At 43.5% G+C, this 25,513-nt stretch overlaps 1 protein-coding gene across 1 annotated transcript in view; it reads left to right on the top strand.

The window, feature by feature from the left end:
- Positions 1-25,513, top strand: part of LOC135049439 (ovochymase-2-like) — a 207,572-nt gene that overhangs the window by 71,818 nt on the left and 110,241 nt on the right. The window contains exons 11-15 of the mRNA XM_063955640.1: positions 8,455-8,595; positions 11,724-11,960; positions 14,987-15,172; positions 16,212-16,326; positions 20,335-20,424. Of these exons, the coding sequence (XP_063811710.1) occupies positions 8,455-8,595; positions 11,724-11,960; positions 14,987-15,172; positions 16,212-16,326; positions 20,335-20,424 (769 nt within the window). The remainder of the gene's footprint in view (positions 1-8,454; positions 8,596-11,723; positions 11,961-14,986; positions 15,173-16,211; positions 16,327-20,334; positions 20,425-25,513) is intronic.

Below are 25,513 nucleotides of genomic sequence, written 5' to 3'. Positions count from 1 at the left end.
TCTACTCACTGCTGTTGTATACATCAGGGTGGCTTCAGTCTACTTGTGTTACCTGCCATCAATGTGGTCCTCCTTGGAGTGCAAATAAGCCATTACAGCAGTGCTTATTCATCTACAACTGAAAGACTAGACTTTAGTAGACAGAATCTGCACCCAGGAAAATGTACTTTTCATTCAGAGGTCTTCCATCTCCTGGTGGACAAGTGGTATTGGCTAGAAGGCAAAATGATGTTGTTCATCTGGCCCACAAGTGTGAATGCCATGGCAGTTCCTTTTGTCACAACACTAGGTGTTTGTTGATTTGTGTCTGGCCCCTTGGGCTAACTGTATGTATTGGGGTGTTGGAGAAGCTGGTTGGCCTAATAATGTTAATTCCACATGCAGGCCACTCGTCGTAGCAGAAGACTGATGCTGCATAATAGGTAGGGCAGATATTGAGATCAAGTGCAAGATAGCAGAAAAGCCTACAGCTGTAGCAGCATGTAGGATATCTTGGAGTAGACTGCAATTACATTAGAACTGGGTGCCAGAAGCACAACTGAAGCAGACTGCAGGAAACACTGGAACTGGGTTCCTGAAAGCACTACTGAAGCAGACTGCAGGAAACACTGGAACTGGGTGCCGGAATCACAACTGAAGCAGGCTGCAAGAAACACTGGAACTGGGTGCCGGAAGCACAACTGAAGCAGGCTGCAGGAAACACTGGAACTGGGTGCCGGAAGCACAACTGAAGCAGGCTGCAGGAAACACTGGAACTGGGTGCCGGAATCACAACTGAAGCAGGCTGCAGAAAACACGGGAACTGAGTGCTAGACATGACTAAAACAGGCTGCAAGAATATATTGGAACTGAAGCATACTGCAGGAAACAGTGAAACTGGGTGTTGAAGTACTAATGGAGCATGCTACAGTGATATATGCTGTGAAGCAATGCCAAAGCTGGAGCAGGTATGCTGGATTACTCTGGAGCAAATGAAGCAAATACGGTGTGTTCGAACACACTCAGGCTAAATTATGTTAAGCAAACATTGCAGCAGGTTTGCTGGTATACTCCCAGCCAGAATGCTGTGACTGAAATACCAAAGCAGGGTTGCTGGAAAACACTGAGGGACATCTGACAGACAAGGGCGTAGCTACCATAGGTGCAGGCAGTGCAGCTGCTATGGGGCCCGGAGCTGAGAGGGTCCCATCTTCCCTGTCAAGTTACATGTGTTATATACATTTTTTGCCAGCGGGTGGCACGTAGGGGTCCTTTCAAACTTTTTCCTTGGGGCCTGCAATATATCTAGGTATGGCCCTGGACCTGCTTATTGTAATGAGCTATAAAATGAACTGGAGGGCATTTTAATGTTATATAATATAAACCAGAGCACTGTAATCAGGCACAATATGAATGGGGCGCACTATATATCACAATGTGAATTGGTGGTACTGTGCGGCATAATGTGTACTGGCAGCTCTGAAATGTGACATAGGGTGAACGTAAGCACTACTGCGATTCATAAAAGAAACTAGGGCACTGCTATGGGGCATAACATTAAATAAGGCTCTACTATAATTCAGAAAATGAACTAGCGCACTATTATATGGCATAAAATTAACAACTGCTGCACAGAAGTGTCGCTCTAGAAGCATTGGGACGTGGGCCCCTTCAAAAATGTTGCTATGGGGCCCACAAAGTTCTGACTACGCCCCTGCTGACAGAAGTTGCAACAGAGCAGGTCATGTGATCCATTCCAAGATGACAGTGTCCATGGCTCAGAATGGCAGGAATCACAAGAATTAGAATGACAGTCACAATAATAGATAAGTGCCAAACACTTTGGGGCTGCCGCAGGCGACCAGAAGGATGACAGCACCAAACCCAGTCATGGGGTCCTGGACTCCAGAATATGACACCCTTATTTCCCTGTTCCCTCCAATAGTTATGAAAGGCACTAAAAAAAAGTAAAAGGAAAAGGAGTGTGTGTCATTCTGATTCTCCTAGATTGGCCCTGAAGGTCCTGATATTCAGATGTTCCCAACATCACAGAGGGTCCTCCATGATGCCTGCTTCTGTGACTGGACCTTTAAGTGAGGCCACTCTCATGCACCTAGCTTTATCTTATTTGACTTTAATGGCATGACTATTTATTACATTATCCTTAAAGCTAAGGATTTTACAGACAGTGTAGTCAGAATTATCAGCAGGTTTGGTAGACCTATATTTGCTGGGGTGAGCAGGAGTTCCCCATGTCATCCTTTTCCATGATGAGACTAGTTCTCTTCTTGTAAGAGCAGCTAGATGCGGGCTTACACATTAATTCCTAAAAGCTCAAAGTGTCTGCACTGTCAGTTTCTTTCTACTGGAAGCTGGCTTTAATACCAGTGATCCAGACATTCTTTCTTGGAGTGCTGGAAGTCCAGGCTCCTTTCATCCCTCTGACAGTACCTTTGGACCTTAACCCGGTAATTAGCACTTTGAAATGCCTCAACTTTGAGCCCCTGCACTCAGTTTCTTACCTGAAAGACTGTTGTTTTTTTCTAGCTATACAGTGAGGTGGATGTTGGAACTGTGAGCTCTCTCCAGCCAATTACCTTTCATTACATGAATCCAGTTGTAAAGCGCAATTGAATTTGCTGCGCTATATAAGAAACTGTTAATAAATAAATAATGAATCAGGAAATTGTTGTTTTAGCTATATGCTGGGATCATCCTGTTGTTGATGATGATGATGATGATGATGATGATGATGAGGGCTCTCTTTACTACATGGATGTTTATCAAACACTTATGTCTGTCTAGCAGACTATGGATACGTGACAATCACACTACACTTATTTAAGGGCACCTGGTCTTCTGTGCACAAATTAAGTAAATAAAATATAACAGCTTTGGATCTAATGATGCCAGTTTTAGGTTTAAGGTGCGAACATCATCCAGGATTGCCCCCAATTTTCCAATGTCCCTTAAGGATGGAGCAAATTTTTTTTGTACTTTTAAATAATTTTCTCCAATTCCATGGGGCACACATTTTCTCCACCAAGCGCATCAGAATCAGAGTCTCTTGCCGCCTTTAGGATGCGTTCTTTCGTCGTGAAGAAGTGCACTCTCATGAGCGTGTCTCGCGGGAGCGAGGGAGGAACCGAGCGTGGTTTAGGTAGTCTATGGATCCTGTCTATAAGCAGCTCCCTGGGGTAAGCCCTGGGCAAGAGCTTCCTAAATAACACGGTGGCGTAATCTTCAAGCTCGGAATTTTGCACGGAGTCGGGAATGCCTCGGATATTGATATTATTGCGCCGAGATCTGTCCTCGATATCCGCAATCTTGAGTTTAAACGCCTGTTGATCATGAGCCGCTATGAGGTTGTTGTGAGACGGGACCAATTCCTCGACTTTCCGTTCCAGATTATCTGTGCGTTCCCCTATAGCATGCAATTCCGTCTTAACCTCTCGGACAGCCGCTGTGAGATCTTGAGTCAGCTCTGTTTTAAACGCTGATAGAGCCTGATACAGAGTTTTGACCGTGAGAGGGGCATCGGATTCCGGGTCAAACCCCGGGACAGAAGCAGGACTGCAGGGAGGGTCTGTTGCAGAGGTGGCTATAGGGGACTTCCGTGCAGTAGAGGGGGCAGGAGCCGCTTTCTGAGACGGAAAAGATACTCTAGGAGGTAGCACCTCTTTAACCTTTTTCGGCGGCATTCTGAAGCGATGGATCCCGGAGAATATATGGTGAAAGGTTAGGTAAGCATAGAGGTCACAGGTGGTGGTGTGTAAACGGTCTGGACTACATCAGAAGAACGGCATCACCAGAGGCCCGGCATCCGGTCATCACCCTCCAGCAGTGCCCAAGGGGCAGGTCTCCAGCGAGCAAGGGAGAGCGGGAGCCAGGTACCCAGACAACAGCCAGCAGCACAGCGTCACAGGGGTCGGGCAGCCAGTGCCACCCTGGGCAAACACTCATTCCTCCTGGGATATTCCCACGGTACTGTGCAGGGTCGAGGAGTATGAGGAGGGAGCACAGAGAAGGAGCCAGTCCATCCACAGCTGCAAGGGGGGATAAGTGGCTATTAACAGGCCTCCACACTGGCAGGGCTCAGCAGGCGGGTTTGTGCAGCTAATTTAGGCCCCGGATCCCGGTGCTGTTGTAGGCCTCAACTCCCGGGGGCTTCAAAAAGGGCAGCAGACCCCTCGTTTTCCCCACGGAGGGGGTATTTATGTGGCAGGAGGTCTCAGGGGGAGCATGTCAGGCCCGTGGGGGCGGGGGGGTGCAGTCGACCGGCGGGCCGGGTGTAGCAAGATGGCTGCCGCCGGGATGGGTGCGAGAGCAAGGAGGCCGCAGCCGCGGCTCCGGAGGGCAGGGAGCGGGAGCCTGATCCTCACCGCCGTCCCCGATGGTCTGGGGCAGGAGAGGGGCCTTGAGTGAGCCGGTTTGGAGGTATGGGGGAGCCGCCAGGGGTCCCGGTGCGGCCGCGTTCCGGTCCCGGATCCCGCGCCCGGGTAGGCCCCAAACCCGAGGTCCCGGCTTCGGGACGAAGCGTAGGCCTCAGCTTTAAAACAGTGCCAGGGGCACCTCTCCAGCCTCTTCGGGTCCTGGATGCGATGAATACTCGTCAGGGGGGAAAATCAGAGGGGATAGCCGGAGATATATGCACTTTAAATGCAGGGCCGGCAGGAGCTCATGCAGGGCACATCTTCTCAGGATGCAGGTCAGGCCACGCCCACGGGCACACATTTTCTGATATGATCTGTTTCTTGTCCTGTCCTAAGTAGCTTTTTTTTTTTTGACAGATTTTTTTCTCTACTATTCCCTCTAATATCCCTCATGTGTCCTTATGCATTTGTTAGTCAAATCACTGACATGAGAGGCAGCCAACAAGTTTATACTGAGAGAGAAGCCTCAGTAAAGTTGGTAAATTTTAAATTGCCCATGCTCCTCATACCAATTTCTATACCACAGTATTCCAGTGTCCGCCATGGAATTGGAGAAGTGTTTAACGCAAGTGCAAGAATCCCATTATTGCTTGGAGCAAAGTAAACAGCATATATAAACAGTAACATGTTTGCTTAAAATTATGAAATAAATATATCTTAGGCTTAAATTGAACTGCCAATATATCACTGGTCCGTCAGCCAGTGTGTACCAACAGCGCATCATGCAGTGTGTACAGGTGGGTACACTCACTGCACAAGCTGGTGGTGATTGACAGGGCAACTGGATGGGCACCTGCCCATTCCGTCTGTAGATATATCTGCAGATCAGTTGATCTGCAGATATATCTATATGTGTGTACCCAGCATTAGTTACGCATAAAAATAAACTACAAAAATTCTATTTATAGCATCGATTTAAGTAAAAGTGTTTATTGAAATTGAATGCATTGCTGCTTTTAAGATGTTGCTGATAATCTTATAAGATCAAGTTCATATTATTTAGCTAAGTACTGTAATATTCTACTTTTGACATCATGATTTCATAGAAATTATTAACAAAATTAATGAAAAATGCTAAATTATTTTTCTCTGAAAAAAATACTTCCCAGAATCTTTCAGTACTGGGGCAAAAAAATATTTGTGGGCTATACTGTACTGTATAGGTGTTTTCTGGGGGTACCCATAGGACAATATATGGGGTTTTTCAGTTGTCTGGAGTTACATCCCTGGTCCGATTTGTGGCCACAATAGCAGTAGTATATGATTTTTATAAAGCTTCCAATTGAATATATACAGTTTAAGGGGTGGAAAAGAGCTTCTGCATATGTTCAGTGGAATCAGCTTCTCCTACCGAGTTTGCTGTAGAGATTTGACTAGAAAGACCAGAGAGTAGTTGCTAGCAAGAAGAGACAGGTGTCATGTCATGAGGTGGGAAAATGTGTGCTTGCAAAACTCAGTTCTGTCTGCTACTGAAATTTGCATCAAGCAGACTATAGCTTATTAAGTGCCAATTATGCTAAAATCAAGCATTTTAATTCCAACCAACCCCCCCACAAACACACACACAAACACACACACACACACACACACACACACACACACACACGAAATCCTGCATTTTCCCTTGGTACTGTACACGCAAATACTAAGAAATATATGTAGAGGTTGTTAGGATATGGGTGGTCATTCCGAGTTGATCGCTCGCTATCAGTTTTTAGCAGCCGTGCAAACGCTAGGCCGCCACCCACTGGGAGTGTATTTTAGCTTAGCAGAAGTGCGAATGAAAGGATCGCAGAGTGGCTACAAATTTTTTTTATGCAGTTTCTGAGTAGCTCTAAACCAACTCAGCGCTTGCAATCACTTCAGACTGATCAGTTCCTGTTTTGACGTCACAAACACGCCCTGCGTTCGCCCAGCCACGTCTGCATTTTTCCTGGCACGCCAGCCACCCAGAAACGCCCACTTCATGTCAATCACTCTGCGGCCAGCAGTGCGACTGAAAAGCTTTGCTAGACCTTGTGTGAAACTACATCGTTTGTTGTAATAGTACATTGCGCGTGCGCATTGCGCCGCATACACATGCACATAAGTGCCATTTTTTTGCCTCATCGCTGCACAGCGGCCGAAAACAGCTAGCAATCAACTCGGAATGACCCCCATGGTGCGCTCTGTGCCTGTCCCCTTCTACACAGCAGTCTATGGGCGCATCCCCTAGTGTTAATTCCCTAGTGCCAAGAGTCACTCGTTGGCAGAGCTATGTGATGTAATTCCTGCTCCTCCATCTTAGAGTAAGAGAGACTGAGTCCTGGTGTGTGCAAGCGTGCAGAGCTGAGACCAATGTGGATCTCAGCTACAGAGACACGCAGCGTTCCATTGCATGTATCGCGGCTCCAGAGCTGACGCTGAGCCGGGCGCCGCATCTTCTCTACAGCGGGAGTCAGACTGCATGGTTGTGTAGTCCTCCGTCCCTCACCACCGGAGACAACTCCTGATAAGTACCGCTACCACTGCTATTACCTTGTATGATATAAGGGCTCCTAATTGCCTTTACCTGTATTAGTATTACATCTCATCGCCTGTGTTCACTGAATAAACCTGCATTACTGTTTAAGTCATTAAGTGTATGGACTGACGTCACTGCACCAAGGAATCCAGTACACTCTGCCAACAGAGGTCACCACAACAAATATTGCGAACACATTTTTGATTGCAAAAGTAGTCCCCAAAGGGATTCTATGGGGCTGCTAGAATGCTGAATTTACCAAGCTCTGTAAAGCAAAGCATTCCAAATCTTGAGCCCTGCAGCTATCGTAATGAGCCTATTGGCTGCAGATCACAACATTTTCTGAACAGGATCCATAAGATCTCTCTCTAGCAATGGTTGCTCCCACATGTGTACTAGTGCTGTCAGGTTTCAACCCGGAAGTAAAGTTATCACATTCGCAATCACTTTACTTCTAACACATTGTAGGGAAGGGCTACCTGCCCCTTCATGTGAATACTTGAATACTTAGGGGGTAATTCAGACCTGATTGCAGCAGCAAATTTGTTAGCTAATAGGCAAAACCATGGGGGTCATTCCGAGTTGTTCGCTCGCAAGCGGATTTTAGCAGATTTGCTCATGCTAAGCTGCCGCCTACTGGGAGTGAATCTTAGCATCTTAAAATTGCGAACGATGTATTCGCAATATTGCGATTACACACCTCGTAGCAGTTTCTGAGTAGCTTCAGACTTACTCGGCATCTGCAAACAGTTCAGTGCTTGTCGTTCCTGGTTTGACGTCACAAACACACCCAGCGTTCGCCCAGACACTCCCCCATTTCTCCGGCCACTCCTGCGTTTTTTCCGGAAACGGTAGCGTTTTTTCCCACACGCCCATAAAACGGCCTGTTTCCGCCCAGTAACACCCATTTCCTGTCAATCACATTACGATCGCCAGAACGATGAAAAAGCCGTGAGTAAAATTCCTAACTGCATAGCAAATTTACTTGGCGCAGTCGCAGTGCGGACATTGCGCATGCGCATTAAGCGGAAAATCGCTGCGATGCGAAGATTTTTACCGAGCGAACAACTCGGAATGACCCCCATGTGCACTGCAGGGTTGGCAGATGTAACATGTACAGTGAGAGTTAGATTTGGGTGGGGTGTGTTCAAACTGAAATCTAAGTTGCAATGTACAAATAAAGCAGCCAGTATTTACCCTGCACAGGAACAATATAACCCACCCAAATCTAACTCTCTCTGCACGTTACATCTGCCCCACCTGCAGCGCACATGGTTTTGCCCATTAGCTAACAAAGTTGCTGCTGCGATCAGGTCTGAATTAGGCCCTTAATTTTTTGTTGCTGAAATAAATGGTATTAAGAAATTATCTGCACCAAGTGCCAGTACATAAAATATATGCCCCTTAGTGTTTCAAGAGACGTCATCCTCTTCAAGGTCCTCAGAGACAGTTCTGCAGAAGAATAGCATTGTATGACTAGCAAGACTAAGATTCATATCTAAATTTATTTTTGCAATGTTCTCCATGTTGTTATTTCAGGGAGTTACTGTGGATATTTGAAACCTCCAGTGATCATCAGTTCCAGCAACCAACTTTTCCTGAGTTTTTCAACAGACAAAATTAGAACAGATCGTGGGTTTGAAGCAAAATGGGAAGAGGTTCACCCTGAAGATATTGAAGGTACTTGTCAAAGCACTTATGTCAATAAGGCTAAAGCCCCATACACACTAGCCGAGCCCCCACCGACACTGATATTGGCAACAGCGGGTACTCGACGGGGTGCCGGCATTGGCAAGTGCATACACACTTCCCGATGCCAGCAGGGAAGGGAGCAACATCGGGGGGCGGCGGCGGGGGGAAACAACACGCATGCTGCATCTGCAGCCTGCCCGCTTCCTGCTCTCCCAGCATGTATGGATGCCATGCGCATGTGCACAGCATCGATTCACACAATGGGAGAGCGCTTGGGGGAAGCCCAGCACGTCCATAGGTACTAGGCACGCCCCCTTTAGTGACACCGCCAGCCGCCCACGCCCCCTTTAGTAACGCCGCCAGCCGCCCACGCCCCTTTAGTGATGCCACCAGCCGCCCACTTTAGTGACACCGCCGCCTGCCCACACCCCCTTAAGTGACGCCGGAGGCCACAATTTACATAGCCACGCCCCATTTTCAGACGCGTGCACATGTGCCCCCACAGACCGGCACCCTGTCCTCAAAAATTCCTAGGGGGAATTATATATATATATATATAATAACAAAAAATTACCTAAGGTGCGCTACTGAAGTATTATTGTATGAAAGGGTAGTCTCTTTGGGATTATACACCCTATTTACTATAATATCACTCGCAATAAAAACAATAATTTCATACCGGAATGTTTATTCTTGGTATACAATAAAAAAATTCACATAATTTAAAAGATAATTGTTGCATAAAACTGAATGTACAATATATAGTTTGACATGTACCTGGCCACTTAATTAGGAAGTATAGTTTTCCACTTCACCCTTATAGATATGTATAGAAGGTGGATATCGCGTATAGTTGTACAGGCTGTAGTATTAACGACCCAACGTGTTTTGTCCACTACGGGACTTCACCAGGGGTACCAATCTTAAAAAATATATAGAAAATAACATAAATACTTTTTTTCCACAGTAATACTGTACAAACAATTAGGCATATAAAGTGACATAATAGTATTAATATATTCATATACATAACCGGCATATTTAGTGTGTGTTACACATACGCACATCTCTACACATACACACACACATATATAGATAGATAGATAGATAGATAGATAGATAGATAGATAGATAGATAGATAGATAGATAGATAGATAGATAGATAGATAGACAGACTGAGGAGGCTGAATTAAATAAATTTGAACAAATCATTATGTTTAGAGGAGATATAATAAGGCGTTTACCCAATCACCAATAAAGAGTGCTCTTAATTATGCGGTATAACTTTTGTAATAACCTTAGACTGTGCAAGGTGATAGAAACAACTTAATTTAGGAGGATAGATGATACATCAGTCTTCCTTTGATACGTACCAAACAGTATCTTTAATAGGTACTAGTTGATGATGATAATCTCGTTATAGCAAGCACCGATTTTCCAAGATGGCTTTAATAAAGCCTATTTAGGATATAATGAATTAATTTCTCACAAATCGACCTTTTCTAAAATAGATGTTTCATTTAATAAGATACATATCAAATTCACCTTACCACAGTGGGTTACCAGTGTGTTTTTTGTTGTTGAGAGATTAAAAACATCAAACAATCATCCTATTATACAAAAAATTTCATTTTTACAATCAAACAATAAGATCTAGTTATCAAGTGTGTAAATCACATGAAAACAATATAACTTCAAGACTTTATCATTTTGTCATTTAATCAGAAGCAGAGAAGAATTATTGATACTATAAAAATTATTATAATTATAATATTCTTTTAATTTTCAATATTCAACACTCCCCCACATACAATTTGGATGATCTTACTAAGGGACCATTTTAATATACAATAAATCATTCCCTACTATTTAAATTACATATCAATATCTTAGCAAGAGCTCCCAAGAAGAACATTACTCACCAATTACAACAGGATGTGTATCCTCCCTACAATTCAAACAGAATGACAGGTTTCTCTCACTGTGGGGTATTTATACCCCTTAGTGTGTGACATCACATCATCCCACTTTTATTCAGAGATCTAAATTTCTTTGGAGGTTATAGCATCTGAAATAAGTGATATCATTTAATGTGTTCCTAAAAGGAACAAGCCCTACTATTTTTCATTTATATTTTATTTATTTTACCATTTAGAACCTGATCTTAGGTTTTTGAAAGCTTTAATTAGTCCCACAATCCGTCACAAGAGATGTAACAGCATCTCTTGTGGCGGATTCAGTATGAATTCCCGACTATCGGGATCCCGGCAGTTAGGAGTCCGACACCAGAATCCCCACAGTCGAAATCCTGACATCGAACGCAGCATAGTCCCTTACGGACTCACTGCGCTCACCACGCTTTGGGTGCCACACTATTCTTTTCCCCCTCGGGTGGTGCCATGGCCCACCACCCTAGAGGGAATACTGGGCATCTGTTGGGATTTCGACCGCCGGCATTGTTTCCACTGTCGGGATTCCAGCGTCGGGATTCCGGCGTGAATACACCTGGGCTAAGATACAGAGAACTGAGACTATAAAGAGGAGGAGGATACCTCCAATGTTATATTAAGACTGTGAAAGTGGTCTTTTATTTGAAAACAGCAGTTAAATCTGTGAATACCCCTACTTCATTTGCACCAGTCCTCTATTTTTTGTGTCTAATTATAAAGGGTGGAGCAGGTTAACATCCAATACGTGGCTGCATTTATAACTTGGAGCGCATAATTGTTGTTGTCTTTTTCTACTCTACACAGACCTCCCCCTTTATAGTGTCAGCACCACTAGTGTAATACACACATGACTCTCCTTTCACAAGCAATACAAAATCCTGACAGTGCAAGACAGCCCCTAAAATCATGTCTTTCCCTCAGCAATCGTAAAAACTAGAAAACTCTTTTGCTCTCTCTTACATGTTTTCCTGACCTGCCTGCTTGGTTTTAATACTGTCACCAGCAGGATCTTTAATAAGGGACAGGTTCTTGCAGTGGAGCCTGCCAAGCAGATGGACCTTAAAGCCAAGACCGACACTGCTGAGTCTAGAGGCAACCTCCCTATGCTCCAATTAAAAAAAAACAAACAGTGCAGATGTATGTGAAATAATGTTGTTCTTTCACAGAAATACAATCCTGTGGCGGAAGTTCCACCGAGGAGAGCGGGGTGATTAAATCTCCCAACTGGCCTAATAATTATGCACCCATCAGACTGTGTGTATGGCACCTGGAGGTGCCTCAGGAGAAAAAGATGACACTGAAATTCACTCATTTCGACTTGGAAGATCCAGACTTCATGACTAGGGACTGTTATGACTATGTAGCAGCATATGAAGAAAGTTCAGGAAAAACAGTAAAATATGGTATGTGTTTCAGTTACAAAACAAAAGTTAACAAATGTCTTGTCATGTAGATAACCAGGTGGTTGCCTATTTGTGTTCGATTTGTTCTGTGTTTTTCAAACATGGTAGCATCCATGTCAAATACCTGTGATTTTTTGCAAGATGATGTTAGCTATCGGGATTGATGAATTGGAGAAGATCAATGTCTGTGATGAAACTGAAATTGGCCCAATCATGAAGAGGTGAAATCCCTCTAGCATTGGAGAGGAGGAGGGTTTCACTATCTAAATCAAATTAATATTTGGTGTGGCCATCCTTCGCCTTCAAAACAGCATTAATTCTTCTAGGTACACTTGTCCACAGTTTTTGAAGGAACTTGGCAGGGAGGTTGTTCCAAACATCTTAGAGAACTAACTACAGATCTTCTGTTGATGTAGGCTTGCTCAAAACCTTCTGTCTCTTCATGTAATCACAGACAGACTCGATGATATTGAGATCAGGGCCAATGGGGCCCACACACCGCACACCCTGCACCAATTTAATTATACTCACCTCTCTTCTCCGAGAGGAGAAAAAGAGAAGAAACATAGAGAGAGAGGGGAGGGAAAGGGGAAAAGAGAGAGGGAGAGAGATGGAGAGAGAGAGAGGGGTGAGGGGGAGAGAGAGAGGGGAGAGAGAGGGTGATGGGGAGAGAGAGATGGGAGAGAGGAGAGAGTGGTGATTAAAAGGGAGAGTGAAATGGGAGAGAGAATAGAGACATATGACAGAGAGGAGAGAGAGAAGGGTGAGGGAAGGAAAGAGATGGGAGAGAAAGGGGAGAGATGAATGGCAGAGAGAGAGATGGGAGAGAGGAGAGAGATGGGATAGAAGAGAGGGAGATGGGAGAGAGAGATAGACTGGCGACAGAGAGAGAGAGGGGGGGTGAAAGGGAGATGGGAGAAAGAAGAGAGTGTGACATATGGGAGAGATAAGAGAGAGAAAGGTCAGGGAGAGAGAGAGGGGGGTGATAGTGAGAGAGATGGGAAAGAGAGAGAGATGGGAGAGACTAGGTAGAGGGGTGATAGAGATAAAGAGAGAGACAGATGCTTGGAATGGCAATTAAACTAAATATACAGTATATTTAACGCACACTGCGTCACATATGCAGACTCCCACCAGTCACAGCACACAGCTCCCTGATGATGCAGACAGTGACAGACAGGATTCGGGAGCAGGTCCCCGCACACAGCAACCCACTGCACTGCCCCTAAATTCTGTATCCGTTGTTCAGCATTTGATTCATTCAGACTCTGGCAGACTTTACAATCAATCTAAAATCCTCATGGCAAAGCACTGATTGTTAAGCAGTGCTTTGCTGTGAGGATTTTAGTTTTATTGTAAAGTCTGCCACACTCTGGATGAATTGAGTGCAGAGTTTCTAAGAGGACAAAGTGCTTGCAGGCACTCTTTTCAATCAGATGTGATCATGACGGGAGGTGATCATGGCGGGTGGAAGCAGCTGGCCAAGGGAGTCAGGCAGAGGTCTCAGCGTCCCCTCAAATCTGGCACCTGTGTCGCATGCCCCCTTAGCTCCCTCTAGTTGTGGCCCTCCTGTATCTTTGGGGTCGTTGTCCTCCTGCAGAATAAATTTGAAATAGTCCCCTCCCTGATGGTATTGCAAGATGTATAAGTACCTGCCTGTTTATCTCAGTATTGACGCACAAAGAAACGGGCAACGTTGAGTATCTTGCATGCAATGGTTGGCCAAGGAAACTTAGTGGATTAGATGAAAGATACATCATGCTTACTTCCCTGCAAAATCGGAAGATGTCCAGCAGTGCCATCAGCTCAGAACTGTCAGAAACCAGTGGGACCCCGGTACACCCATCTACTGTTTGGAGAAGTCTGTCCAGAAGTCGTCTTCATGGAAGACGAAGTCTGGCCAGAAGTCGTCTTCATGGAAGAACTGTGGCCAAAAAGCCATACCTTCGATGTGGAAACAAGCCCAAGCGACTCAACTATACATGAAAACATAGGAACTGGGGTACAGAAAAATGGTAGCAGGAGCTCTGGACTGATGAGTCAAAATTTGTAATATTTGGTTGTAACAGAAGGCAGGTTGTTCACGAAGGGCTGGAGAGTGGTACAATAATGAGTGTCAACAGGCAGCATGGTGGAGGTTCCTTGCAAGTTTGGGGCTGCATTTCAGCAAATGTTGGGGATTTGGTCAGGATTAATGGTGTCCTCAATACTGAGAAATAAAGGCAGGCACTTATCCATCATGCATTACCATCAGGAAAACGTCTGATTGGCTTCAAATTTGTTCTGCAGCAGGACAAACATACAGTCAATGTCATTAAGAACTATCTTCAGCATAAATAAGAACAAGGAGTCCTGGAAGTGATGGTATGGGTCCCACAGAGCCCTGATTTCAACAACATCAAGTCTGTCTGGGGTTACATGAAGAGACAGAAGAATTTGAGCAAGCCTACATCCACAGAAGATCTGTGGTTAGTTCTTCAAGATGTTTGGAACAACCTCCCTGCCGAGTTCCTTCAAAAACTGTGTGCAAGTGTACCTGTGTGCAAGTGATGAATTCATGCTGCTTTGAAGGCAAAGGGTGGTAACCCAAAATATTGATTTGATTTAGAATTCTCTTCTGTTGATTCACTTTGCATCATATATATATATATAGATATATTTATTTATTTATTTATTTATTTATTTATTATAGCTGTTCAGTATATGACCAGCTAAGGGTCAATGTGTTAAATTCTTTATGTATTATACGTTTTATAATTGGTAACATTTTGGTATAGCTGAATGTAATATGTGTAATTCACCATGACAAGGACACATTTATACTGAAATAGTTAACCTTAGGCATTAGGCTTGCATTATTTATGTATCAGTAACTTTGCTGTCATATTTAGCACCAACATTATTTGAATAAGATTGCCATTTTATTTTATCTCTATTAATGACCAACATATTGCCTTGTGCAAGAACAAAATGTGTAGGAAGAAGCGTTATGCTGATTAAATTTTTTGTCATTTTCCCTATTTTAGGTCCTTTCTGTGGAACTAACCTGCCAGATGCCATTACCAGTCAGAGTAACATCATTACAGTACGATTCTACAGTGACCTGTTCACAGAGTCAAAAGGTTTCCGAGCCTACTGGTCTACTGATCCCCTGCAGGCACCTCCCACTGTAGCCCCTCCAGTCCCCAATCCGTGGGACAGCATAGCAATAGGTATTGTCTATCAGCCCTTATATTACTGCTTACTGATATTAGAGTTTCTTATTTCATGACAGTGGTGATTATAGAGACTAGTACAGATAATCAAACACCATGGTGCCTATTTATTATTATTTATTATCAGTGACCCCATAGTAGTCATATATCTGATTTTTTTATTTATTTTTTGCCACTTTTCAAAGAAATAAAATAACATATGGCCAGTATTTGTGAGTAAAATGGTTCCGGTATGAATTGTCGACCATGTTATGGTCGACGGTCAATAGGTAGACCACTATTGGTCGACATCGGCATGGTCAACATGGACAAAAGTTCGACACATGAAAATGGTCGACACATGAAAAGGTCGACATGAGTTTTTTTACTTTTTTGGTGTCATTTTTTGTGTAAAGTGACAGGGAACCCCAATTAGTGCACCGCGTCGCCTCGCTGCGCTCGCTTTGCTCGGCATGCTTCGGGCAAGGTGCCTCGCTGCGCTCAGCACAGATTACCATTCCCAATCGTAGTCCACGTGGATCGTAAAGTATGGAAAAGTTCCACAAAAGAAAAAAAATGTGAAACACTCATGTTGACATTTTCATGTGTTGACCTTTCATGTGTCGACCATTTTCATGTGTCGACCATGTGTCCATGTCGACCAATCGTGGTCGACCTAATGACTGTCGACCATAACATGGTCGACCATCCAAACGGATACCGAGTAAAATAGTGTCCTGGAGATACAGATTGCTTAGAATTTAAGCACTGATCTCTCCGTATGTACCCACCTTAAGCTAATGTTTGGCATGCAGTTTCCAAGACTCTACTATGGGGGAAAGAGAAGCTCTTTTAGACCTTAATATTAGACCATTAGTGCTACTTTATTGCAGGAAGGTATATGAAAGAAAAAATCTGGTTGATTGCCCTTTTAATGATACCCTTCCTTTAACACCAGGTTTGCTTTGTATTCCATCTTATTATTATTAAAGCAATAAAGGCAAGTGATACATTTTATTTTCGAAATCAAATGGTAGTTTAACTTTGTTGTTTTCAGACTGGCCAACCAAGTGTGGACAGCCCACGTATCGTCCCCAGATTAATTCCAGGATCGTCAATGGAGAACCTGCTATTCCTCACACCTGGCCTTGGCAAGTGTCCATGCAGGTAATGTAGCCGAGACAGCAAAAGATCAGATGGAGAAGTGCAGAAGTGCTTGGTCACAATACAACTCAGATTAATTGCATAACCCCAGGGAAAGATTAAAGTGAATATGTATAGTGTGCTAGTGCACAGAGAAAAGATAAAGTTTAATGTCCCTCACTAAGTGTAATTACTTCCAGCCAGCTCACAAACATAAAGATACTCTCAAACATTTGACTAGACATAAGTGTTCTGGCTATAGTCCCACCGCCATAGGCGTGCGCAGCACATTTTATTAGGGGGTGCACCGTCGTAGGGGTGTGTCTAGCGCCACATTTTGGGCGTGTCTAGCACCATCTATTGACGGTCAACGCAATATAACATACCACCCTTGTACCAATCCTAATAAAGCAGATACATTGTCAGATATTGTGGTGTGCACCAAACAAACACCCCTGATGGAACTCACTGCAATGACACTGCTCCTCCTCAGCCTGGTCTGGCTCCCCCTCTCTTTCCCCTGCAAGCTGCAGTAACTCACTGACACTGACAGTCGCAGACTAGTACTGCTGCTGCTGGAAAAACGAGTGACGTGTCAATGCTGCTGCCATCCGCCTGCCAGTATTGAATTTGTCTTCCTAAGAGGACCGCTGGCTGCATGCTGATCCTCATCAGTGGCTGGCGTTGGCATAGCATAGAATGAGAGAGGTGGGCATGTGGCGGGTGTGGTGGGTGGGAGTGCAATCAGCATGACGTAATCACATCACATCACGCTGTTTTTGTACATGGAAGTGGAGCCAAGAGTTTGAAAGCCGGTGGCAGTGGCACCCTTGATTAACCCAGGCATCCGGTCAGTAATACAGTCCTGACAGGGTGCAGCGCAGAGGGGACAGTAATCAGCCTGCTCAGCGATCGCTGCATCAGGCATGTGAGATAGGGGTGCAGGACATTAGGGGGTGCCTGTGCGCACCAGGAACCCCCCCTGCGCACACCTATGCCCACCGCACATGACATTCCGCTGTAACTGATCGAAAACCGTTGTTACATAATGTGTTATTAACTATGTAAACTACACACACACAAAAATTGTGTCATTGTGAGATTATATTCCCTCATGCAAGCTGTTTGCTACTTTTGACTCTGCAACTAAAAGGCAATGGGATAGGCGAATTGAAACAATTACTGAACCCCGTTCTTCATCCAGTCACATGCCACCATATCCCATATTAAATCTTGGATGAACATACAAGCCAATTGTGCAAGTAAGGCAAAATTGGAGTCACAGTTATATCTTAGTACTTATTTCATATGTCTCAGACGCTGACCTATCAGGATTGAAGTGTGTTTTTGCATATGCTTGTGCTTCAAAGGCGCCAGTGTGAATTTTTTTCAATTATAGAGATCACAGCTTATTATGGAGAACCTGATAATTTCCGTCTGATATTGCCATTATTCGCAACAATGTTAGATTTATATTCAGGGTCATTTATTCAAAATCCTCTTGTTGAGACAGTGGCAAAGCTTTTCAGAAACTGGTGGTTTTCTGTGGGCCCTAAATGAACACATAAAATGGCCCAATAATAAAAGTGATAAAAATAATGCACAGTTGCAGAGTGAGAGTAGCTGTGAATGGGGGCAGTGTTTCAGGTCTTTAACTGCAGCACAAATCAACACTGTTTCATCTAAAGCCATGTACACACAGCGCCATGCGGTGTTTGCCCAACACTGACTATTCAACGGGGCCGGAGTCCTGCCCAGCCGATATAGTCAATGTTGGGCTGCCTGAGCAGTCTATTTTTTCTTGCGATGCCGATCGCGCCGGACCACGCATCGGCATCGCAAGCTGTGTGCACACGGTGCAATATGCACTAACTTTCCTTATGATTTTGACCATATAGCAGATCCAGGGGGGCTATCAGCAGGCCAAATTATCAGCATTGTAGGCACTGGACAAAGCAATCCACTGGGGCCTCTACCTATCCATTCAGGGAAACAAAAACAAAACTGATAACATGCTCCTTCTGTGGTCCTGCACCGTCTCTACACATGCATCCATACAATAAATGGCTGTCAGCACTCTGATTGGAGGATAGCTCCAGCCATCTACTAATCAGCATGCTCACAGCCATTCACTGTCTGTACTGCAGGCTAGGAGGCAGGGAGAGAATGCTGCCTAGCCGTTCTGATTGTCTGACCACCACCTGACACTGCTCGGAGGCCCCTATAATTGTGGGGCCCTGAGCAGCTGCCCAGAGTGCCTTTACGTTAAGATGGCCCTGGCAATCAGGACGATTGCCTGCCATATCACACAAGAAGAGCATACATTAAAGCAACCAAAACTGTTGTTCTTTTCCAACTGCTTATAATTAGGACGCAGTCACATCACATTTGTGTCAGCCTCTTTTGGCGGTCGCTGGACTGCAACTTTATGCAAATGCTTATATAAAGCTTGCTTTACTTTTGTTCGTATGAATGTGCAAGGACTGAGACGCCCACAATAAATTTGTATAGAGGATGTAATGCTGTTTTTAGGAGGCACTATCTGTTGCACCATCAAAACTTGCTCTAGCCCTTTGATAGGTGCAGATTTTCCATCTGATTATGGCCTCCAAAGTGAACAATGAAGCGTCTGTCATAAGACAGTACATCTCCATGCATCTTAATAGCCACCTGCCAGTCACTGCCCGAGCTCATTTCCAATACGCCTCTTTACGGTGCGCCTCAATAGCCACAGAGTCTTTGTGCACACACTCTGTGTAACGCAAGCATTGTAAAAGGTTATAAGGCTTTTCACGCATGCAGTGTAACAAAGGGGTCTATTCACGTACCAGTGAAAAGACTGGAGAAGTGAGCTAGTGGAGAAGTTGCCCATGGCAACCAATCAGTGTTGATGTAACATATATAAAGTGCATTCTATAAAATTATACGTAGCTGATTGGTTGCCATGGGCAACTTCTTCACTGGCTCACTTCTCCACACTAGTTTTCACTGCTTCATGAATAGACCCCGAAATCACTCAACTCCGTGAACATTGGCATTGGGTATGACTCAGATCAGGCCCTTTGTGTTATTCTTAGAGAGCATATATATGAAGAAGTTATAGCTATTAAAGCAAACAGTAAGCTATGGTTCTGAATTCAATATTTGAACAATATGTTCAATTGAAAATAAATGTTTATTTTGTTAAGAAAATGTTGTTAAAGTTTTTTTCTAGTGCCAAAAGATGGACATGTCTGTCACAGGTCTGACATGAGCTTGTACAATACAAAGCAATTATTACAGTCATGAAAGGAAGAAAACTCATCTGAACTGTGAATTTACACACAAATCATGAAATCTTACACAAAATAGCTACAATTCATCAAGTTTTTACTCCGTTAAAGGTTATAAATTAGCAGCAGTAGGTGATCTTTCACAATTTGTCCCAGTTCTACTGTACTTATTTACATGTAATTTGATTAAATTGAAACAGAGTAAAATATAGATAGAATTCCAATGCAATGCTGGTAAGTACATCGTGGGCCTGATTCAGATGTGTACACAATGTCGTTATTGTACACAGCGCAAGCATATAAGTTGCACTGCGCGTGTACTCTGATGGTCTTGCAATAGCAGTCGCAATGCAATGAGGATTTACAGTATTTGCAAAGTGAGTGACAGTCGGGGAGCGTTTGTTGCCAGTAACAGGGAATGGCCACTCACATGCAGGCAAGTGGCAACAATTTCTGGGGCACGTCACAGCTTGCGACTGAGATCCAGTAAACAGCTCTTTGATTATCGATGTCCGGTGTCTGCATCTTCATACACAAGCGGCAGATCTGAGACGCCTCCAGTGGTTGTGTTTATACAAATCCTGCCACCTGCCACATTTGCATATTTTCGCACAGATGACGCAAACTGAATCACAGCTGCGAAGGCATGTGCATACATCTCTGACTGGCCCTGTGCTCTGCACACATGATTTTAGCATTGTCCTGCAGTATTATATACACACTAGTAAATTAATATGATTTTCTGTATTTTCAGGTTTGGCCAAGTTCCCGAAATGAAACGATTTTCTTCCACACATGTGGAGCCACTCTCATCCATAAGAACTGGGTACTCACAGCAGCCCACTGTTTTATTAAGTAAGTCTGTCCTTCACAGAAACATTTACACACTGGATTGTCTCTCTATTACTGTTTGGTTAGTGCGTCATGAAGGTAAATGATTCAGTTTGAATAGAAACTATAAATGTAACCCACATCAATTCATTTAGCTGAAATATAGAATATGCTGATTAATGTATCATTTTCCTAAAGCTGGTATACACCACAATCCAGTGGCGGAACTAGCGAGCGGCGGGCCCAGGTGCGACACAATGCTTTGCCCCCCCCCCCCCTACATCCCATCCAAGTCCACCCCCTCACCCCTGGAGAGGATCTGGTGAGGGGGACCTGCTCAGGGCCAGAGAAATGGATACCTAGCAACACTGCCGTAACTAGACATTTTAGCACTGTGTGCAAGAAACGGCATCGGAGCCCCACCCCTGCATGAAAAACGGTGCACAGTAGTCTCCATTATTTAAATTACGCCGCACAGTAGCACCACTACACCAGGTAGAGACCCTTTTACACCTTACAGCGGACAGATTCCTCTTTTTACACATTACGGCAGACAGCATCCCCTTTTTACACATTACGGCAGACAGCGTCCCCCTTTTTACACATTACGGCAGACAGCGTGCACTTTTTACACATAACGGCAGACAGCGTGCCCTTGTTACACATAGCGGCAGACAGAGTACACTTTTTACACATAACGGCAGACAGCGTGCCCTTGTTAAACATAGCGGCAGACAGCGTACACTTTTTACACATAACGGCAGACAGCGTCCCCCTTTTTAAACATTACGGCAGACAGCGTCCCCTTTTTACACATTACGGCAGACAGCGTACACTTTTTACACATAACGGCAGACAGCGTCCCCTTTTTACACATTACGGCAGACAGCGTGTCCTTGTTACACATTACGGCAGACAGCGTCCCCCTTTTTACACATTACGGCAGGCAGATTCCACCTTTTTACACATAGCGGCAGGCAGATTCCCCATTTTTACACATTGCGGCAGGCAGTCCCCCATTTTTACACATTGCGGCAGGCAGATTCCCCCTTTTTACACATTGCGGCAGGCAGATTCCCCCTTTTTACACATTGCGGCAGGCAGATTCCCCCTTTTTACACATTGCGGCAGGCAGATTCCCCCTGTTTACACATAGCGGCAGGCAGTCCCCCATTTTTACACATAGCGGCAAGCAGATTCCCCCTTTTTACACATTGCGGCAGGCAGTCCCCCATTTTTACACATTGTGGCAGGCAGTCGAAAGAAAGAAAGAAAGAAAGAAAGAAAGAAAGAAAGAAAGAAAGAAAGAAAGAAAGAAAGAAGAATTATACTTACCCTCTCCGCAGGCTCAGGCTCCTCGGTGCAGCTTGACGATTCCCGGGCAGGAGAGAAGGAGGAGGAGGGAGGTGGAGGAGGGAGCCGCAGCAGCGCTGTGTTATTGGTGGAGGCGCTGCTGCTGCTGCACCTCTCCTTCACTATATAGGCTGTTCTCGGAAGACAGCCTATAGTGAAGAAGAGGAGCAGCAGCAGCAGCGCCTCCACCACTGGACCACCAGTAACAAAGCGCTGCTGCGGCTCCCTCCTCCACCTCCCTCCTCCTCCTTCCCCCGTACCGCTGCTCCTCTCCTCTCTCCGGGCAGCTGTGCGCTGCGGGCAGCGGTTGCCCGCAGCGCACAACGGCATGTAATGAGTCAGTTTGACTCATTACATGCTTTGGGCCCCTGGACAGAGGCGGGCCCCAGTGCAACGCACTGGTTGCACTGGCGGTAGTTCCGCCTCTGCCACAATCACAGATCTAAAACCCCATTCTTTGCACACAGGGATAGTTTAGTAAATAATACACTAGAAATACTACACAACATACACAGCTTAAACACTGTAGGAAACAGTGGCTTTGCTCAAGTCAAATGGCACTTACTCTGATGTCCTGCAGTAAGAAATCAAATAGAAATCATGGACCCACTATAATAATTGGGGTTCATATTCAATGTAAATATCTGCTATGTTTTTTTATATAGTATTAATACATCTGAAATGCAATAACACGTTTTTGTTCAGATGTGATATTACTATACAGTATATACAGTATTTATTATCAATGCTGTATTACTACTTTGTATTACTTTCCGTTTGGTATTTTTTGTGTGGTAAGACCACATTTAATTACAGCAGAGATATTTAGCAAATCCAGAATACTCCATAGCTTACTTTTTTCCTTAAAATCCATCAAGAAATGATTGCCCTTCTCACACCCAAATCGGTCTAATATCTCTCTCCTGTATTCCCTACATTTAGGGCCTAATTCAGTATGAGTCACATCTGAGATGCAATCGCTTAACCCTTCCCATGCACGGGAAGGGAGATGAGATCGCATCTCACTAATGCAAATTAGCAATACTGCAACTGAAGCTGAATAAGGCCCTTAGGGGGTCATAACACAATTGTACTAAAAGTACTAAACAGCGCTAAGAATAAATCTATGCAGACAGGTGGAAAGGATCAATCAACAATTTAATATATAAAAGTGGGTATCGTAATACCTGTTGTGACAATTAAAAATCACTAGTGCACATGAAGAGCATTTAAAAAACCATTGCTAGTTGTAGAAAGCCAAATGAAATCTGAAACAGGACATAAATATTTATAATATCCAGTGGTTAGTGGACCTCAATTTTCCTTAAGCCACAAAAGATGTAAGTCTCTCCACAAATAGTTACCAATCCTGGAAGTGCAAATGCAGAATTCCCTGGCAATATCTCAGCAAATGAAGATCTCAGCACCAGTTGAAGGGAATTGGTTAGTCCTCCATTAGCAATGGGATGGTAGTGGGGGAAAAGTCCCAGGCTTGTTTGAAGGTCCGCCGTCCAAATGGTCCTGGATAATATATGTCTCAATGTCCAGCAGGTAAGTCCTTACGTGTTTCGCTGTCTTCAGGGGGCAGCTTTGTCAAAGGTAAATGCTTTCTATAATGGTCATCCCTTATATAGGGCATAAATTGATTAATCCACATCACCTGTCTGCAGTAACAATTAAATATAAATTCATTCAAAATACAATTTAAAAACCTAATTCTAACAAAGGAGGCAAACCTATTTTAAATCCTTATTTTTATTATTAAAAACGAGTGTTAATAATGATGTTTTCAATGTATAATACCATATACTTCAAACTAAATATCTACTTTCATAAAATCAAGGGGGATAGATGTATGCATAGATCCACTAGGCTTCACTGTCTTCACTTCCATTTTACACTATAGTGGCTATACATTATGCGGTCACGTGGGATAGGTGTCATACATCACGTGGACCGCATTGCCAATCAGAGCATGATAAACAGTTATGACCATCATGGTCACATGGCTCATAGTCATCTAATCGTGGCCCATTCTACCACATAGTGAATGACCCGGGAGCCCGCGACCCAATCCCGCGTCCCGGAGTCACAATGTGTGACCCACGGTCATGTGACCCGGTCACACGCTCCGGAGTCATTCAATCCATTGGTTCACTTTCGGCCCCATTCATTGGACGTACGGCTCTACAAGGAATCATTCCTATTGGGCATTGAATCTTATATATAAATATTGTTATACCAACCCAGCCCTCATCACCATTACCATGGTTACCAATGCTTTTGATACATTCACACAATAAATAGAGAAGGTGTATCCAGAGAATTAATTCAGGGTAACCAGTGTTTCGATTATCTACCATTATTTCCAACATCCTTATTGAATCTTTGTGCAATAGTAATAAACTGGAAACTAAATCTTATAATATACAGTTTCAATTAGTAAATATAAATTCATCATAATTCCATAATAAACAAATTATCACAGATGTATGTTATTGCACTTCTCTAAGGGAGTCAATAATATTGCAGACAATAGTCATATTTTACTCCTATATCATTGGCATTTATAATATTTATTCAGTATCATCATATTAATGATACATAATACCTCAATATAGAATAACAATTTTTATACAGAAACGGTAGCTCCAAATATAAACTTGTCTCCCTAGGGCTTTTAAATCACTGCATTTAATTCCATTCCCTCATTCAATCCATATGGATGAAGTGTATTAATTTTAAAAATCCAATGTATCTCCTGTCTTTGCAATCTGTTGAACATATCTCCTCCCCTTTGTGTTTCCTTGATGTGTTCTAAACACGTTCATTTTAAGGAGTCCGGATTACTTTGATGGCATTCAAAAAAGTGTCTAGAAACGCTATGATCAATTTTCTTGTTTACAATGTTTCTTCTATGTTCTAGAAATCTTAATTTAACTTTACGGGTGGTTCTTCCTATATAACCAAGATTGCATTGACATTGTAATAAATATATTACCCAGCTGGTTTCACAATTCATGAACTCCTTCAGTATGAAGTTAGTTCCATCAAGAGGACACTTTATGTTTTTAGTTCGATTCATTACATGATTACATGTCAGGCATCTTGATTTGTTACATTTATAAAAGCCATGTGGTTTTGATGGAAGCCACATCTCTTTACTAGTAGTATTCAATATTGGGGTCTCTTTCAGGAGACTTGGAGCTAAGGTATCTTTTAAGGATTTGTTCTTCTTGAAAACCACTCTTGGATTAATGGGGATAATCTCTCTTAAAATCGGATCTTGTTTTAATATAGGATAATTATGTTGAATCATTTTCTTAATCTCATTTGATTTGGTATTAAACTTGGAGATAAATAAGATGTCTTTCGATTCTCTATCCATAGATTCCTTAACCGTTGTTTTACTTATCAGTAGTTCTTTCCTATTCATTTTTTCTACATCTCTTAATGCACCCTCAGGGTAATAACGCATTCTGAAAGATTTCACCATTTCAGATGCTTGTTCCAAGAACACTGTATGTTCTGAACAATTACGCCTGAGGCGTTGTAGCTGTCCCCTTGGAATATTTATTTTCCAGGGGGCATAGTGAGCACTGGCATAATTCAGATAAGCGTTCTTCCCTACTTCTTTAACAAAATTAGAGGTTTCAATTTTTCCATCCACAATTTTCAATGTAATGTCTAGAAAATGTATAGTTGATGGATGGAAATTAGAGGTGAACTGTAAATTAAATAGGTTTTTGTTAAGGTGGGC

Source organism: Pseudophryne corroboree, chromosome 1 (assembly GCF_028390025.1).
Source record: "Pseudophryne corroboree isolate aPseCor3 chromosome 1, aPseCor3.hap2, whole genome shotgun sequence".
NCBI classification, from domain to species: Eukaryota; Metazoa; Chordata; class Amphibia; order Anura; family Myobatrachidae; genus Pseudophryne; species Pseudophryne corroboree.
Note: the sequence above shows the minus strand (reverse complement) of the source record. Positions and strands in the feature narration are given on the sequence as shown.